Source organism: Hipposideros armiger, unplaced genomic scaffold (genome assembly GCF_001890085.2).
Source record: "Hipposideros armiger isolate ML-2016 unplaced genomic scaffold, ASM189008v1 scaffold_239, whole genome shotgun sequence".
Taxonomy (NCBI): domain Eukaryota; kingdom Metazoa; phylum Chordata; class Mammalia; order Chiroptera; family Hipposideridae; genus Hipposideros; species Hipposideros armiger.
This window is the reverse complement of record NW_017731589.1, coordinates 590,117-608,918: the sequence shown is the minus strand read 5'-3', so window position 1 is coordinate 608,918 and position 18,802 is coordinate 590,117. Positions and strand designations below refer to the sequence as shown.

Genomic DNA, 18,802 nt, shown 5'->3' with positions numbered 1-18,802 from the left:
ACAAAGCTCGCCAACCAAACACGATCACAGTGCAACCACCTGCCCACCTGTCGGTCCTCGCAAGACTGCAGGCATCATGGGGCAGGGACTGTCCTCATCCCCATCTCAGGCACGGTGACACAACAGGTGCTTAATGAACACGTTTTGGACAGAATGGGTGGATGACATGGTTTATTGCACAGATGTGACCACCTCCTGAGGCTGCAGCATTGTGAATTTTAAGTACTTGACCACAGATTATTCCATTTAAACCCTTAAAACAAGTTTTCAAGATTAAGCACAGCCAGGCTTACAATCCACAGTGAACAGCTGCGGGAGCCAAGGTCGAGGTTAAGGCTACACAGGGCCAATGGCACTGCCTTCCAGCTGAAGGCTAGCATGGATCTCACTACTTCCTTAGTTGAGCTGGGCGGGAGGCAGGATTCAGAGGCCACCCTGAGGGGGTAAGGAGAGACCTAGAATCTGGTGTCAGAGGCCGGAGGAGCAGGAACTGGCTCTCCCAAGGGAGGGGCTGGGCAGGCCCGCGTGGACTTGGCCAGGGCGCTGAGGCCTGCCCTTGGCTGCGCTAGGAGGTGTTTAGTGGCAAAGCAACCCAGAGCCTACCCCATGCTCTGCCTCCTGGGCTGAGGCTGCCCTGGGGTATGACCTCTGATCAGTCAGGAAGTGGGGCAGCAAAACAGGGCGGCTATGGCCCTGGAGTATTTTGGGTGGTTTGTCCCCAAAGTGGCATCTGGTCCTAAACCACACCCAGAAGAGGCTGCGGGGTCTCACACGCAGATCCTGCACTCACACCTGCGCCACTGCTACCTCTTCCAGGCTGGCCTCCAGCTGCAGCCAACTCTGCTCGCCCTGCAGCTGCAGTTGCTGCCACCCCTCGAAACATGGCCTCACCCTTCGTGTCACATGATAAATCCAAAATGCTTGGCTGGCCTTGAAGGTCTGACACAGGGCACAGGCAATTCCTCTGCCCACCCTAGGGCGCAGGGTTCAGTGGGGCCCTCAGCCTGCACATGGCTGTGAACGGGAAAGGCTGCCTGGTGGGAGGTGACGTTGACGTGAGCAGCACCAAGACAAGAGGGATGACCGTCTCTGGAAGTCCACAGGGGCTGGTGGGAGACCCCGGCTACTCAAAGGTCCTCAGAAGCTGACGGAACCCAGTCCCACCTCACTCACAGGGCCACAGGCTCACGCCATGCGGGCGGCTGGCCAGTCCTTTTTCAGGGCGAGGCTCTGGTCCCAACCTCCGTGGTCTGGCAGTGATGCTCCTCCTCGGACTGGTTTTCCATTTTGTCAGCCCAAGGGGCTTAGTAGTATCCCTTCCTGAACGGCTTGGTGGCTGTTGGCACTACGTGCCCCGTGGCTGGAGTTTGGGGTGTGTCCCAAACGCCTTCTCTGTCCCCTTCAAAGCTGGTGTCGTCACAAAGAAGGGGGCTGTCCACAATCTGGCCAGGTGGCAGACGGGGCGGGGGAGGTGGGGCAGTGGTGAGACAGCCAGGCTGGACCGGAGAGCACGTGCCTTCCTTCTGCCTCCCGAGGGCCGAGGGCCGGGGCCTACTAGGCATCTGTCCCATTGGGATCGGGGGAGGGAGAACTCTAGAAATAAGGACCGTGTGAGGGAAGAGAAATTGTTCGCAGGACGGGGACTACAGGTTTGAGGGGTTGGCCCAAGAGGTGAGCTCCTTCTCCCAGGGCCCAGAGTGACGGTGGGGACGGAGGGGTGTCAGAAGCCAGCCTAGGAACGTGAGGTGCTGGCATGGGTGTGGGGAAGAGCCCCAGCGTGCATTTTCTACCACTCCCTGACCCTGGCTTATAGTCTCCGGAGCTGGGGCCTGGACGCCGTTAGGCGGTCAGGTAGAGGGGAGACTCAGCAGTTTCCAAGAGGGGTCGGGGAGGGTCTGGGCAAAGGGAGGAACAGAGCAGGGCCTGGGGACTGTGCCTCCTCCTGTGTGCAGCCCAGTGACTCACTGGCTCTGGCAGGAGGGTGGCAGCCTGGCGGCGGGAGGGGGAGTGGATGGGAACAGTCCTAACCTCCTCCCAGCCCAGCGCTTGGCCGGGTCTCACTGTGAGGAGGGCGGCCACAACCAGCATGCCGGCCCTTCTGGGGGCTCAGTTCCTGGCCCCGGGCACTGATGCTTGGCAGTGACCAGACTGCAGGGGGCTGCTCTCAGGAATTGGGGTGGCGGTTCCTGGGGCCTCTGGGCGCCTCAGGAGGTGGGGAATCCAGGGCCTGTCTCCGGATGAGCTCGGCATAGAGCCCGCCTTTCCTCAGCAGCTCTTCATGGGTCCCCGCCTGGAGAGGAAGGAGGGGCAGATGGTCACCCAGCCCAGAGCTCAGGGTCCCAGGAGGGCTGGCTTTGTATCAGCCATCGGGCTCACCTAAGCCAGTGTCCCTCCGAGGACACTAGGAAACCAAAGCACAACTGGTTACAGATGCCACTGGCACAACTGTATTGGTAAGCGCCACCTCCCTGTTTAGGGGGATGTCGGAAGAGCAGCTGAGTCCCTTTCAGAGCCCAAATTCCAGCTCCAGGCCCAGCGTCCCTCATGAACCCTTTCAGCTTTCACTTGAATATGTGGCTGGGGGGCTGGGAGCCCGGCCCCACACAGACTCCAAGCCCTGCGGTGGACCCAGGCTCTGGGAGCTGCCTCTTTCGCACCTCAGCCCTGGTCACCACACACTTCCCTGTGATCCTGGGACAGAGGTGGGCACTGGGGCTCTGAGGCCAGGGCTTATCTAGGGAAGGAACTCCTGAATCCTGGGGTGCTGCCTCCAGAAGACGGCCCGAAGCCTGCAGGGCCAGGCCGGAGCCTTGCACAGCTCAGCTGAGCCACCGCTCTGCTGTGTCCATAGCTCAAACTGTCCCCATACACCGACCCGCTCCCTGGGCCCCGCTGACCTCACAGACTTGGCCGTGGGCCATGACGACGATGTGGTGGGCCCCACGCACGGTGCTGAGCCGGTGGGCGATGACCAGCACCGTGCGGCCCGTGCTGGCGCGGTCCAGGGCTTCCTGCACCACCCGCTCAGACTCCGAGTCCAGCGCACTGGTCGCCTCGTCCAGGATCAGCACCGTGGGCTGCTTGATGAGGGCGCGGGCGATGGCCAGGCGCTGCTTCTGGCCACCAGACAGGGTTGCACCCCGCTCACCTGTGGAGGAAGCGACCCTCAGCTCTGCACTTGGGGATGGCCCCCCAAAGGGGCCCCAGGGACTTTCCTTCTGGCTCCTTGGGGTCCTCCCCTGCCCTGTGCATGTTCGTCCTGCCTCTGTGAGGGCAAGGATGACACCTGTCGGCATCTGATCCCACATCCCTGTGTAAATGCACACACACTCATGCAAGGTGACATGAGTCGTGCCCGTGGTAAGGCTCAGGGCACCCTGCGAAGCCACCAGGTGCCTCTTATGTACCAGGGCAGGGTCCCAGAGGCAGGATGGAACCTGCAGCTCTAGCTGCCTTCCCAGGCCTCCTGGGTCTCTGCTGCTGTGGGGACATCCAAGACCCAAATGTGGGCTCCTGCAGTGTGGTAACAGCACAGTGGGATTTGAAGCCCACCACTAGGGCATTCTGGGAAGACCACATCTGGGGAGAGCTTGCAGAGGCCATGGCCTGGGAGCCAAAAAGGGCCTCGAGGTAACCGTAGTCACAGAGCAGTGAGGGACAGACTGAAGCCCCCGAGTGTGCTAGGTCAGAGGTAGAGGAAAGTGCCACCAAGAGAGGTGTGGGCACGGCCCCTCCGGTCAGGGGAGTGTGGAGTCTGAGCAGGGAGTAAACCAGCTGGGTCAGTAACGCAGGACCTGGAGGATCGCCACAGACAGAGGACAACCCTCAGGAGGTGGGAGCTCGGCTAGACTGGGGCCCAGGTTTCAAGAAGAGTTGAGACCCGTGACACGCCTGCACCTTGAGATACGTGGGAGCACTCCGCAACAGAGCCTGGAGACTCTGGTTGACAAACACGGCCCCAGGAGTTGGAGAGAAGACCTCTGAGATGAACAAGGCTGCGAGCTGCCACACAGACGCGCCACAGGGCGATGTGACTGTATGCCAATCCAGTGGTGCTTCCAGGACCACCAGAGCCCTGTCCTGGCTAAGTCAGAAGACAGACCTCACCAAGTCAGCCCCACGGATAACATGGGAACACCTTCAAGCTAAAGAACAGGGCAGGAAGGATACAGGAGCCAGAGGATGCATGATTATGAGGAAATAACACCCTCTGCTTCTGGTTGGGTCTTGGGACGCAGAGTACCCCAACACCACGGATCATGGTGTCACTGGCTGGTCCTGTGCAGCCACACACCGCATCTGAGAAATGTGTCATTAGGCAATTTTGATGTGTGAACATCACAGAGGCGCTTACACATACCTAGGTGGTACTGCCTACCACCATCCTACGAGCAGCCTGCCACTGGCCAACACGTTATGCGGTGCATGACGTGTTCCCGTCTCTGAAGCCCGCGCGTACCTGCACTCCCTGTCCCCGGAGAACCATCTCTGTCCGCCTCAGCCACAGTTCTGATGCAGTGCCTGTGCCCGTCCCCTCAGTCCCTCCTCATGCCGTGGGCCCTGCAGACCCAAGCGAGACGCTTTCCCAGGCACTCACCGACTACGGTGCTGTAGCCCTCCGGGAAGCTGGTGATGAACTCGTGTGCGTTGGCCTCCCGGGCAGCCGTGTAAACCTCTTCATCGGAGGCACCCAGCTTCCCAAAGCGGATGTTTTCCATGATTGTGGTTCCGAACAGGACTGGCTCCTAGGGTGGGGGGGAATTCACAGGGAATGTTCTGACTTTGCCCCGAACCTGAGGGGCGTGTCAGGAAAGGCTATTCTGTCCGGACCAGGACCCCTTGGAGGGCAGGTAGGGGCAGTTCAAAGTTAAAGGTCAAATGAGAACAGAGGTCCATCAAGCGGGGAGGCCAAGCTCCTGCAGGGCACGGAGCCTCAGGAGTGGGAACAGGAAGCTGGCAGTGGGAGCAAGGCCAGCCGGCCCGGCAGAGCCCCCTCCCCTCTGGAGAGATGGGGAGCGCGGGGGGTTGCACGGTGGCTTTCTTTTGCCGTGGCAGCAGCCCTCGTGGATTAGAAAGATGCTCTCGTTACTGCACACACAGTAGGAAAGTGGACTCTGTCTGGGCGGCACCCCCTGAAGCAGAGGGAAGTGGTGGGGCCTTGCTTAGCGGGTAGGCAGGCCACCAGCAGTCCCCAGCAACACCGCGTGGGCATCTCTAGGCCCCCGGACACCATGGGCTTGTCAGAGAACCCAGGAACCCTAGAAGAGCCACCCCAGCCCCAGCTGCTTGGCTGTTTCATCGAGGAACGGTTCCTGCCCTAATGAGACGAGAGCAGAGCTCGGATGGCCCGGGACACGGAAGACTCAGACCCCGCGGAGCACTGGAGAACAAGTGAACAAGGCCGGGGCCCCCCAGAGCAGGGGATGGCGAGCTGGGAAGGGGAAACGGCCTGGGCGCCACAGGGCTGAGCAGCAGGGCCGTGGGGAGGAAGGAGATGGACTGGGTGGACATTAAAGACACTTCCGGTGACCCCACGCAGCGAGGACAGCCTTGTCTCCACACCTGGCTGATGAACCCGACGACCTGGCCCCGGAGCCAGGAGGGGTCGATGGTGCGCAGGTCCCACCCGTCTAGCGTCACCATGCCTGCTGTGGGGTCGTAGAAGCGCTCGAGCAGGGAAGCCACGGTGGTCTTTCCTGCGGAATCGGATTGGAGAGATGGGGCAGTTAGGGGGTGCATGGGTTTCTGGAGACTGCCAGGAGAGAGGGACCCACGGTGGCAGTGGAAGGCTCTGCTCTGCGTGGCCACCACGGGAAGGAAAGGGTGTGGGTTCCTCTTACCTCCGCCGGACTGGCCCACGAGGGCCACGATCTTGCCAGGGGGTAACGTGAGGGTGAAGTCTCTGAGCACCTGGAAGCCGGGGCGGCTGGGGTAACTGGGGGACCAAGACACCCTCAGTCAGACCGGGTTCCCGGCCCCTTGTGGCCCGGTCCCTCCTAAAGCCATTGTACCCGAGGGGGCTTATTCAGAGGGAGACTTTGGCCCACAGGTCCCCAGCCAGCCTCCCCTCGCATCCTCAGCCTGGAGGGGAGCACCCCTGCGCCCACCCGCTGACACTAACCTGAAGCTGACGTTGTGAAACGTGATAGACCCACGCAGGTGCTCCCTGGGGATGCAGCTGCCCCCAGACAGTGGGATGCACGGGCTCAGTGTCATGTACTCGAAGACCCGGGCACCTGCGCTGAGCCCCCGCACCACCTGGGGAGGGGGTTTGTCTGTGGTGAGGAGTGGGGTCCGAGGGGATGGATGGGAGTGACAGCAGCATCCCCTGGACCCCCACACAGCTGGCAGGTATGGTATCCCCTCCGCCCAATGCCCAGTCCCCGCAGCACTCAAGTGATGTCGGTGGCTGATGGCACTGCAACCCAGATCTGGTGTCCACACCCCGGGACCCACCCCCGATTCTACCACTCACCTGACCAAACAAGATAGAGAGGTTGGCCATGGACCTGTGAGGAGAAGAGCAGGGTTGAGAGAGTGGGGACAAGAAGTGCCTGAGGGAAAGCCAGCACCAGAGGGGCGGTTCTGGGTCTCAGCTGCATGGGGGACATACGGGTGAGGCAAGGAAACGGGTGGCCTGCAGCCAAATGCAGGGTGCTCCCGGAATCTGGGGCCGTAGGAGCCCTGGGACCAGGCAGGTCACCAGGCAAGTTACTTTCCCTTTTGCAGCCGTGTCCTCTCCTGGGCCAGATGAGGCAGACAGCTGTCCAGAACCTCAGGACTGGGGGCCCCAGGGCTCAGTGGGGCTGGACTCCATCCGGCCTGCAGCCTGCAGGGCTGAGGCCGGCTCCCGAATGCCGTAAACAGCGGTCAGGGTTATGAGGCCCACAAGGGCCGGGAAGATCTAGCGCCGTGGACTCCTTGGGGAAGCAAGGACTCATTAAAGTGGAAAAACGGGTATTCATCCTTTCAGAGGAAAAGAAAACAGAAGACACTGGACCACAGGGTGATCTCTGGGGGGACCTCAAAACAAACTCCCTGGAGACATTTTTTGTGGGCTTGCCCTGTGTGGCTCCGTCTAGACAGCGGATCGCAGCCCCTGTCATGCGGGCCTGTCGGCTGCCGGGAGGAAGGTGAATCACTGCTTCTTAGTCACCACTCCCTGACTGGCCTGGGCGGCCCGTGACAGTGTGTGCGTCTGTGATTGTGTGCGCAGGTCCTTCCTGAAGAGGAAAGACTGACTCCTCAGCAATCTCACTTCTTCCAGCCCCAGGGTGGGTGTGGGGGGGAGGGCGGGAGGAGCGTGCAAGGAAATGGCTCTGGCTGGCTCAGAGCCATCGGGACTTGCCAAAGGGAGTGGGGAGGCATGGAGCAAGGAAGAGCCAGGATAGCGCGTTATCTGTGGATGAGACGGAAGAACATTCTCAAGAGATCTGGAAGCCATTAGTGCCTGGCAGAGGTGCCGGGCAGCAACCAAAAACCAGAAGCACATGACTCGCTGGTGTGCGATGACCTTGCTCTCAGAGATGGCTCAGAAAGAAGGCCTCAACTCTCCCTGGAGGCTGGGCGGGGAGGGCCCCTATTCCCAGTGGGGCCCAGACTTGGACGCAGCCCAGGTGGCCTGGCCCTGATTATCGTCTGTCTACGCACCTTTCCAACTCCTCCGGTGCTCCAATGCCACAGAGAGCACCGGGATGGGGTCCAAAGGCTGAGGCTGCTTGAAGGCAGGGCCAGCACGGCCTCCCTCCCCGCCCCTCTCCCGCTCCCCTGTTGCACCCCAGGAGGAAACACATCAGCTTCTGTAATAAAACAAGACCCAATTCCTCCAAGGTGGGTGGTGAAGAATCCCCCCGAGGCGAGGGGCCCCCAGATGGATGGGCCCCAGGCCTGGGCTGTGGGAGCAGCCCCGCCTAGCAGCCTGCAAGACAGTGCAGGTGTCGAAGTCCCCAGGCTTCCTCGTGTCTGTCATGAACTCTACTAACTGGCTAGGCAGAGCAGTGAGGAGGAGGAGAGAGGGTTTATACTCAGGCCATAAAGGGGACGGGGGCCCAAGGGAAGGCGAGTCTAAGGAAGGAGGGCCGGGCCTGGGAGGCGCAGCTGCCACCCCACAAGGAGACTCTCCTGCTACTGCCCTACAGAAGGTCGAGGGTGACTGCATGAAGGCAGCCAGTGGGGCTGTAAGTCTTCAGGAGAAAAGGGGGGCCGAAGGTCGGCCTGGGGGAGGGGCCGCCAGGGGCGGCCTCATGTGCCCGTCTCTACACCAGTCAGAGCTTCTTCGTTCCAAGGCCAGCAGGGAGTGGTTCCCGGGCCACCCAGGGCCAGAGGAGGGCTGATCAGTCCCGATCAGAGTGCTGGGCAGAAATGGGGCCGAGGTGTGTGTGTGTGGGGGGGGGTCTTTCCCACCTGCTCGTCTCCGGGTTAGCTCCATTCTACCCGGGACAATAATAAGGCTGATGGTGAGGGATTCTGTAAGAAACAGGTGGTAAGACACAACGCTGAGCCAAGCCACAAGCGCCATCAGAATCGGGGCACAGGGCAGGCATCTAGGGTGAACTTCTATTGCTTGACGTGGTTGGTGCTAGTGCAGGTCCACTCCTCAGTGACTTATTAAGCATATTCACTTCAGTTATTCATCATAACGTGTATTTATGCTTCATGTATTTTTATCTATGCGGTATGTGTGTGGTGGGGGAGACAAAGTGAAGAGAAGCGGCAGACGGAGCTGCTAGCGTTTAGCGGGGGAGAGACAGGGAAGGGGAGGCCTTGGGTGGTCTTGTGGCAAAGTCAGCCGAGAGCTCAGGGCTGCCAGGCAGGCGGGTTTCAGAGCAATTAGCACGACGAGCCACCAGGGTGGCTGTGCAGGGGAGACAGCCAGGCAGAGGATGGGAAGGTATCAAAAGCGTGTCAAGATGGCCTATCCATATATGGAACCTAGTTCAGCCCTAAAAAGGAAGGAAACCCTGACACACACTACAACACGGATGAACCTGGAAAATGTTATGCTCAGTGAAGTAAGCCAGACACAAAGGACAAATACTGTACGACCCCACTTTTAGGAGGTACCCAGCGTAGCCAAATTCACAGAGACAGAAAGCAGAATGGCGGCTGCCAGGGGCTGGGGGAGGGCGTCATGGGGGTTAGCGCTGAATGGGGGCCGAGTTTCAGTTTTGCAAGACGAAAAGTTCTGAAGATGGACGGTGGTGATGGTTGCACAACAATGTGAGTGTACATACGACTGAACTGTACACTTAAAAAGGGTTACGATGGTACATTTTTATGCTATGTGTATTTTACTATCATTAAAAAAATATTGTAAAAGCTTGTCAGGGCCAACTTCTGAGGTGTCTGCAAGGCTGCAGGTGACAAGTGCATTTCTGAGAGCAGTCAGTGAATCAGACTGAAGGGGCTGCTGCGAGCCCTGAGGGGCTCTCATGGAGGGCATGGGCACCCTCTCCCCTGCCCTGTGCTTCACTGGGGGAGCTGGGCCGGCCCGAGGCTGACAGCAGTCCCCAGAGCAGGCTGGCACCCCAGCTTTTGACCCAGCAGGACTCCTGAGGAATGGAGGTGGCCCCACACTCACCTCTGCACTGTCTGCGAAGCCACCAGGAAGGACATGAGGTCTCCTCCCTTCAGCTGCTGCCCAGCCACAAGGGAACCCCCAATAAACAGGGTGCCCAAGACCATGCCTGCACGGTGAGAGGGGCAGGCAGTTAGGGAGGCAGCAGCTGGAAACGGCAGACAGAGCCTGGCCCAGGGCTGCGTCCCCAGTTCCAGTCCCTGCGTGCTTCCAACGGACTGGCATCTCGGTGAGTCAACTGAATGGCCTCCGCCTTTGTTTCCTCATCCGGAAACAAGTGGCAGGGGGAGCGGCACCTCCATGGCTTCCTCCTGGACAGGCTGGCAGCACACTACACACCGCTTGGCTGTGCATTAGCCTGCCTGCCCAATGCCAGCCCGCGACCAGGCTCGGGCACCCGGTACTCGATAGCCATCGGAAGGACATCGAGCGGGCGAGAGCTGCCCTCACCTGCCTTGCTGGGACCTGTCCTGTGCTCCTCCGAGCTCCTCCTCAGCCATGACCCGGGCCCCCCAGGCGAGGCTTTGCTCACTCACAGTTGAAGGCTATGTTGGAAAGCCCCTGGAACAAGGCGATGCCTCTGCCCAGCTCCTCTGCCTTACAGCGAGACCCCTCCAGCTCTGCTCCATAGCGTCTGGGGACAGAGGCCAAACCCCACTCTCAGGAGCAGCTGGGTCGGGGTGCAGGGCAGGTGGGCGTGCGTTTGGGAAGCCCGCCCCGCCCCCCGCCCCGCACTTGAGGCTCTGCCCTTGCCCGGGACTCACTCCTCTTCCCGCTGCTCCATGGCGAAGGCTCGAACCGTCCGAACGTTGCCCAGGGCCTCATCCGCTACCCCCGTCGCCCTGGCAACCTGCAAGGTATCCAGGAGATAGGGAGCCAGGCTGGAGATGCGGAGTGACAGGGCAGAGAGAAGGGGGGACGGCAAGGAGGAGGGCAGGGAGTCTCGTACCTGCTCCTGACACTGGCGAGACAATTTTCGGAGCGCCGAGCCCATCAGGGTGCCCACTCCCATCAGGGCGGGCGTGGCCACCATCAGCAGCAGCGTGAGGCGTGTGGACAGCATGGACAGGGACACCAGGCAGCCAACCACTTGGGTGCAGCTTCGCAGCCCCTGGGGAGAGGGAAGGAGGCAGAAAGGCTGTCTGGCATCAGCACCACAACATGCGGGATGTTACCAAGGGTCAGCTGGCTACAGCTCTACATGCACACGGCCGAGGCCACAGGACTGACCCCTGGGAGGCCAACTAGCAGTCCACTGGCCACAGACCATAACCCCCTTCCTGAGCAGCGAGCACGCAGGGGCTGGGTGAGAAGGTCCGTGCACGTGGCACCCTTCCCTCGACAGATCCCAGTTTGCTTCACTTTCTGCTCTAGAAACTAAACAAAAAGAGTCACATGGGGATGCTGTGGGCCAGTGTCTGCCATGATCCAGCAGCCATGGTGCTGTCACGGGCGGATGAGAAGAGGACATCAGCAATACAGTAAAAAGCCATCGCTCATTCTCAACGCTTGTCAGCATGCCAGGCCGGGGGCAAGGCAGGCCAGGGTGATTGTGCTCTTGGCAAGCTGGGCCAGGAAAAGCTCTCGTCTGAGTCCTTGGGAAGGTTTTCTGGGGAGGTAGGATTTCAGAACAGGAGAAACAGCCTGTCCTGACCTTGGACACTGCCATGGCGCCTCCCTTCCGTGAATTTCCCCATTTCCTCACCCACGTCCTCACCCAACAGCAGGCTTCTCGCTCTGCTCCATGGAAGTCTAGGTTTAGGGCCCAAAGGACGGGCAGGGCTGGCCTGGTGCGCCTGCACTGGGGGGCGTACAGGTGTGTGTGTGGGGAGGGGAGCCTGAGGCACTGACCTGAGAGATGACAAGTTTGAAGGATGATTTAAATTCCTGCACGTCACTTGTCAGTCGGCTCACCAGCTGCCCAGTCTTTTTAGCATCAAAGAAAGCAATGTCTTGCCTGGTGGTGGAACACGGGAGCAGCAGGCGGGGGAAAGAGGGAGATGTTGCTTCAGGATGAGGCCTCATCCCGACATCCTGGGACCCCCCAGGGCCCCTGGGTCACCCCTGCCCCCACCCTGCAGTTGGCAGTACCGGAGCAGGTTGCTGAAGAGGGCCCTGCGCATGTCCACGGCCATGCGCTCGCCGATGCGGGACAGCAACACCAGGTACCCAAAGGTCAGCAGTCCCTGGGAGAGAGGCGGGGACACTCAGGGGCGCCCGGGCGGCCCTTCTGTCTGCCCCCAGGCATCCCTGGCTGTGGTACCTGGAGGCCGTAGAGGAGGAGCAGTTTGGTGCCGAGATTCCGGGACTCGTTCAAGAAGCTGCCCACGTGCTCCCTTGTGTACTTGGCCACGATCTCTACCAGCTGGCCCAGGAGCAGGGGGATCTGCACGTTCACCAGTGCCGCACCCAGTGCCAGCTGGGGGGAGGGCGTAGACATTTGGGGGGGGGGGCATAGTCTTTCCACCCCCAGCCCTGACCTTGGCCCTTCCTCTCCTGCTGCTGTCTTCAGCTGCCCCTCTGCCTCTCTGGGAGTTAGAGCCCAAGCTGCCAGCACCTGGGGACCCCCGAAGCTCACACACCCAGCCGCCCTGTGCAGGTTCTCCTGGTATCCCTTGGCCCCGGCCTCCAAGCCAGCCCTTGCTGCTCCCTAAGGTCTCTTTCAGGGGTGACAAGGCAGTCAAGCTGTCCCTACGCAGCTCTGGCTGGGGCTTCTGCAAACCCCTGGCCTGGTCTTCCTTGTCCCTGGTTTTGGGGGTGCCGGGGGAGATCTCACCACAATGGCTGTCCCCAGGACCAGCAGGTGAGGGTGCAGGAACTGCCAGAAGAGCCTCCAGTTAAAGTGGGATTCCACGACACAGGGCTTGGAGCCGGCAGGGCGGGCCTCTTCTGCCTCACACAGTGCCACACGGTAGAGGCGGGGGCACTTACTCAGCACCACGGGGCCCAGGAGGGCTCCCCCAGCCCAGCNAGCTGTGATGGCCATCAGAGTGCCTGCAGGGAGAGAATTGCACCGATGGCTCCAGGCTCCGACTGTCCTTCAGCTGAACGACACACCAGCAGAGCCCCCAGCCCAGCGCCAGGCAGAGGGGCTTCTGCTGGGAGCTGGGGGCACTCGAGGGAGGCAGGCCCGGAGCTGGCACCGCAGCCGGGCCACGGCCTTGAGGAGGTAGGAGCTGTGATGGCCATCAGAGTGCCTGCAGGGAGAGAATTGCACCGATGGCTCCAGGCTCCGACTGTCCTTCAGCTGAACGACACACCAGCAGAGCTCTGGGCTGAGCCCGCTGGAGAGTAGCACCTTTTCTCCTGCCAGGTCCTACGCTACCTTTTTCAGGGCTGTTCTTAAGCAACCTTGGTTTCTGAGACAAACACACACAAGCAAAGTAGCTGAGGAATGAGATAAGCGCATGGAATGAAGGCTTAGAGGTGTTCTCTCCTGTGCTGTTGCTCAGTCAGGCCCTCTCAGCCTCCAGAGGCACCTCTGGGTCAGTGGCTGGCTCCAAACCTCGTTCTTTCAGATCACGGGATGTCAGAGCTGGAGGGCACTCTGCGTGGCAGCTAGTCCACGGCACTCCCTTACAGACAAGGACACAGAAGCCCTGAGTGCACACGGCTCGGAGAAGTCAGGGGGTGAGCCTCACCGGGTGGCCGTGGCCCTGCCTCTCCAATTTAACAGTCCACTGCATTTGATCCTCGTACCCCCTGGGAGGGAGATGCCATTAGTCTCACCTGATAGGTGGCAAATATCATGAGGGGCTGAGAGAGCTAATAATCTGTCCCCAAGCAGCAGGACTGGGAAAAGAGGGGAGCCCTGCTGCGTGATTCCAGAATCTAGGCTCGTTCTACTCTGCCCTGTAACCTGCCCAAGGCCACGTGTGGCAGGGCCAGGGCTGAACCGAGTCTTTTGACCACTGGTCAATGCTTACTGCACACCATCACCCTGGCTCCTCCCAGGCCTCGAGTGCTTATGTGACAATGTGTGGAGGTAAAGGGTGACATATTCCCTCTCCGTCAGCTGAAGGAAGAAAAAGAAATGAAAATCCAAATAACATATCTTGTCATCTTGGATAGGCCAAGATCACCTCCTCTTTCCTGCAGTTCCCGTATCTGTAGATGGCAATTTAGGGCCGTGTGCCTACTGTGGGCAGTGCTCTGCTCTCAGGCACGGGAAAGGAACAGGACAGACCAGGTAAACACCCTCCTGGTAGTCAGGCTTTGGTGGGGGCACAAAGAGCTCATTGCAAAGCTTGCGGAGAGTGGGGAGAGGGGAAGCACGGAGCACTGGGGAGCACCGAGCAGGTGCTCCTCTTCCTGTCTAAGGGAGTCAGGAAAGGCAGGGGTGGGGAGGAGCAGTGATCACAGTCCTTATAAAACAGCTGGACTTGGGAGGGCAATGACGACCACTGGGTTTTGAGGCTGGGGTGTTGACAGTCAGATTTGCACTTTAAAGATCACAGCAGAGGGGAGTGGCTGGAAGAGGACAAGATTGGCTACAGAGGCCTGTTAGAAGCAGAAGTTATCTGGCCAAGAGTACATGGCAGGATGCTCAAAGGTCCAAATGAGATTATTGATGGCAGAGGCTTTTAAAGAAAGACTAGACTGAGTGAGAGAAGGTTCTTCCTTACCTGTGACGGTCTTTTCTATTCCCAGGCCCTCCTAACTGCAGACTTCATCCCATTCTTCCCTTGTCTGAAGGAGGCCCGTGCTTCTGCTCACCTCTATGTTATTCTTCCACCCACCCCTCTCCACCTGGTTCGGTTTTTATGTCATTTTCCACAGTATATTTATGTCTATCCTAAATTTTAGATACAGAAGCTAGTTCTGCTTTTACTCTGTGTAATTGTCCAATTTCCTCATTATAGGCAGTATGTTCCTTGAAGGTAGGGAACTCATTCACCATTGTATCCCCAGCACTTAGCAACGCGCTGGCACATAATAGATGCTCAGCAAATGTTTATGTTTGTTGAGTGCATGCCCTCACTAGGAATGCAGAACAACCTGACACTCTACTGCAGTGTTTGCAAAGTTTTGGACTTACAGAGGCCAACAGTAAGAAATACACTTTACATTGTGACCTAGTACAATGAAAAAAAATAATAATAAATAAATAAATAAAATAAATATATATGTCACACAAAACTGAAATGCTACACAAAACAATACTTTCTCTATTTTTTAAACATGTATTCTATTTTCTATTACATCCTCTTTTAAGTGGCCCCAACCCATTAAGTTCATTGTATGATCTACCGTGTTGCGACTTGCACGTTTGAAAAACACCGCACTAATGAATGCACAAATACTTGAATCCTGTTGGGTCTCTTTCCTTGGGTTTCTCTTGGGCTTAAATAATATCAACACCCTTACTCTTTTCTTCAGAACTGTTTTCAAACATTTTAATAATTTACCATGGCCACTTTCCAGCTTCTCTCATTTTCTCCAAACTAAGGCTCTAAGCAGGGTTTAGTCACTGCCAAGAACTGGCGGGTTACTTCCCAGCACCGGTACTTGTGGCTGTAGCTCCGCCCAGCTCTTGCCCTCTATCCAGGGACGCTCCCAACAACACAAGTTCACGCCCACCCACTTCGTGAATCTGTTGCCTGTTTGGCCCTCAGGATCAGAAAGGAGTTGGTCTTTTCTCGTAAAGCATTTACAATGGAGTCTCAGTTAGGGTCCTGTCCGTTTCCCACCAGTCTTTCTCTCTCTCTTTAGACCAACGTGTGTAGAGTGAACACACAAGAACTAACATGTGCAAGTTACTACACTACCTCTGCACCCACATCTAGGAGCAATTTTTGTTCGGCTCATTTTGAACCTTGGGAACACCACCTATACTAGATGTCTCTGGATATGAATAATTTCTATTCAAATCGCCAGATCAATAAAAAAGTGGACGGGACCAGGAACAGCAACACCTGTGCAGAACGGCGCCCCCTGGTGGGGAGTACGGACAGGGCGTGGTCACCCACCCAGAGCGTTCCCTCAGTCCGCCTACACGCGGATACAGATGCGCGGAACCTCCTGCTGGCACCTCGGTCATCGCCATAAATAATTGAGGCCAATCCCCCGGGGAGTGACATTCCACTCCGGGCCAGGTAGGCCTACAACTCCCAGCAGGCCTTGCGCGAGCACAGGACTCCATCTCCCGGCGGGCCCCACGCCCGGTCGGCAGGTCAATGGCCCGCGCTCCCAGTAGATTTGTCCCTTTTTTTACCTGACGGCCGAGAATGACTGGAAGCGGAGGGGGAGCAGCGGCCTGCCTGCGACAGGACCGTTCCTAAGCCCGACCCGAAATAAATGCACCAACATGATGCGGCAGGAGAACAGGAGCAATCGGCAACAGCAGTTTCACCCCCATCCCACTGAGGTCTCCATGTTGGCTCCGACCCACATCCCGACAACCCCCTCGCTCCTCGGCGATGATTGGCGGAGAGAGACATCAATTTCCTTGCAAGCTGTGATTGGAGAAAACCTTGTCCACTTCCTCCTTTCGCAACTGTGATTGGAAAGAGCCGCCTGCCCCTCCTCCCCAGCTCTGGGCGGGGCTCAGCAGGATGGGGCACAGCCCTTTGCCCGCTGCCGAACCTTGCTCTGGGGTGACGTTTTGAGGATATGCAGAGTGCATTCCCCACCCTTGGGTATTCATAGTAACGCGTCAGCTGCTGACCTCTGGGCCATTCTGTCGGTGCTGCTGGCTGACGCTAGAGGTCCCAGGGTGTCCAGGGAGTGTACAAGAGGCAAAAATCAGCTGCGGAGTTTTTTTCAAAATATGTGCACGTTCCTTGCCACCCACTCCGCTCTCCCGGGGGGGGGGGGGGGGGTCAGAGCTGTGGGGACGGCAGCGACGTATATTTGAAAGAAAACTCCCCCGCTGATTCTGATACGCTCCCCGTACTCAATGGTTGAGGACCACTCGTATGGAGGTCCGGTAGCTTATGAAGGCGCGACCTCAGACCCATCAAAGACCGCAGGTCAAGCTGACTTGCCCAAGGCTCCCACCACACAGCTCTTGACCTCTGTTTAGCGTTTATTTATTTCTTCCGTGTAATTATTTGTTTGTGTAGCTGCCTCCCCCACTGGACTGTGACTTCTTTTTGGGCAGTGGCTCGGTCTCATACATCTGTCCCCCCGCCCCCCACCTCAATGCCTAGCAGGAAAAAAATGCCCTTTATAATAAATTGACTTGAACTGAGGATGGGAGGCTGTAAATGGATGAATCTGGGGTGGAACTAGGTAGGAAAATGTGCTAGGAGTAGTCTGAGGTTGGGCTGGTGTATGGGGAGGGTGTATGCGACGGATCCAAATGTGAGTGGTGGGATATTAAGGTGAGTGAGGTTGAGGAGAGACCAGACAAAACCCCACATAGCCCATCTTGACAGAGAGAGCACGGGAAATTCCTAGCTCCTCTACAATGTGGGGTTCCATTTGGGGCACTAGGATGACAACTCTAGAAGAGGCGAATCTTGTTATAGCTCTGCCTCCTGATCAGGAATAAAACTATCCAAACCCTGGGCTAGGATGACAGTTCCCTTCCCAGGAAGGAGGCACAGAAAGAGAAACAGGCATATCTGGACTCAAATTTTGTGGGCAATACTATGCTTGATTGCTTCCATAATCCTCCAGTGAACAATCTGGGAAGCACTCTGTTTCTCTCTCTTTTTCATGGAGACTGGCCCCTACATCAACCCTTGGGCCTAAGCCCTGGAGGCCTGACATCTGAGTGGCTGAGTCAGAAACCCAGGCATGGACTTCAGTAGGAAACCTGGTGATTCAGGGCTTCAAGAATGGCGTTGGACAAGCCACCAGACCAGCTGCCTGGGCCTCTTCCTCCTCCTCACTGAGGTGGCAACAAGGAACTCAACTCAGTCAGCTCATCCCTGAGTGCCCAAATTATCCTTCCAAATCCTGGACCCCCAGCTGCCCTCTGCTGGTTCAGTCCTGATGCGTCTTAAGTGGCCCCAGAAACTGGTCCAGGACTTGGGGGAGAGGGTTTCAGGGTTCAAGAGGTTGAAGAAGTATACATAGTGGAACTTCCAAGGAGCCAGTCTCCCCTCTTCCTTTCTTAGTACTGTCACACAAACAAAATGGATAGCCTTTTCTTTCTTTCTTTCTTTCTTTCTTTCTTTCTTTCTTTCTTTCTTTCTTCCTTCCTTCCTTCCTTCCTTCCTTCTTTTGGTAGTAAAGCATTTCTCTGTTGGTCCCTCTGTGTGTGTGTGTGTGTGTGTGTGTGTGTGTGTGTGTGTGTAGAGAAGGAAGACAAGATTTTAAGAAATCAGGGGTTTAATACCTTGGCCCCATAGACTTATAATCCTTTGACAGGGTTTTCTTTTTGATTTTGTTATTTTGGCTGCTACTTTCTGGCATCCCCTTTAAATCCACTTGAGGTCTGAGGATGGAACAACAGATGGCTCCTCTGGTCTGCTTCAGCCTCTGCTTCTCCAGCTGACACCCCTCCCAGGCACAGAGGTGGGGCTCTGAGAGCTTTGGCTGAAGGTTGCCCTGGAGAGGGGTGTGAGTGCTTAGACAGGTGACTGCGAGCTGGGACGCCTGGGGCCTGCCCCAACTGAGTCACTATTGCTGTTGTTGTCACCGTCCTGTTGAAGTCCCTGCTCAGGTCCCCAGACCTCTGTGGAAACAGCAGCAGCTCCCATCTTCCCAAAATTTCAGGAGAAGCCACCAGCCTGATGGTGAGGCAAGTGGGCTGGGGGGGGAGCAGAGGGCGGCTGGGGCGGTGGGGAGACCTGGGGCCTGGATCAGTGCCCCTCCTCCCCGTGCCACTGCCTCCTCTTCCTCCTCCTCCATGCCGGGGGCCTGGGGGAGGGAGGGTCTCCATCTTCTCTCTGTCCCCTGCGCCTCACACAAGAAGTGTGTCTTCCTCAGTTCCTCCTCGGGCCCCGGGGGCCTCCTGCCCAGCGGTGCAGGCCCCAGGGGCTTCTCAGCCTCGCCACAGTGCCCTCCCCACCCCAGCCACACCCCCAACACAGGTAGGGCCCGTGATGACACCCATCTCTGCTCCCCCCTCCTGGGGTTCCCGTTCCACCCCATCCCTGGCCTCGGTGACTCCCCCTCCTTCACGCCGATGCCCCCAGGACAGTCCTGGGCTGCGGATAGGCCCTCTGATCCCCGAGCAGGATTATGAGCGGCTGGGGGACTGTGACCCTGAGGGGTCCCAAGACTCACCACTCCATGGGGAGGAACAGCAGCCCCTGCTTCATGTGCCTGAAG

General features: G+C 58.1%; 2 protein-coding genes across 3 annotated transcripts in view; one reads left to right on the top strand and one right to left on the bottom strand.

Annotated features, from left to right (window-relative positions):
* Positions 1-129: 129 nt before the first annotated feature.
* ABCB8 (ATP binding cassette subfamily B member 8) lies at positions 130-15,967 on the bottom strand. Of its 2 annotated transcripts, none has more exons than XM_019655470.1 (17): positions 15,792-15,967; positions 12,643-12,774; positions 12,354-12,534; positions 11,841-11,996; positions 11,669-11,763; positions 11,429-11,534; positions 10,527-10,688; positions 10,342-10,427; positions 10,114-10,211; positions 9,581-9,686; positions 6,476-6,509; positions 6,122-6,258; positions 5,841-5,935; positions 5,563-5,696; positions 4,598-4,745; positions 2,898-3,148; positions 130-2,290 (listed from the first exon to the last, which is right to left on the bottom strand). In XM_019655470.1, the coding sequence occupies exons 1-17, from the start codon at positions 15,884-15,886 to the stop codon at positions 2,165-2,167; spliced, it is 2,142 nt and encodes a 713-aa protein (XP_019511015.1). In that variant the 5' UTR covers positions 15,887-15,967; the 3' UTR covers positions 130-2,164. The 2 variants fall into 2 exon arrangements, with proteins under 2 accessions (XP_019511015.1, XP_019511014.1); XM_019655469.1 differs by having other exon boundaries at positions 12,354-12,547; positions 12,656-12,774.
* Positions 15,968-18,261: 2,294 nt separating this feature from the next.
* The window catches only part of ATG9B (autophagy related 9B), a 7,715-nt gene continuing 7,174 nt past the window's right edge, over positions 18,262-18,802 (top strand). The window contains exon 1 of the mRNA XM_019655472.1: positions 18,262-18,802. This exon is cut by the window's right edge and continues 1 nt beyond it. Coding sequence (XP_019511017.1) covers positions 18,262-18,802 — 541 coding nt within the window.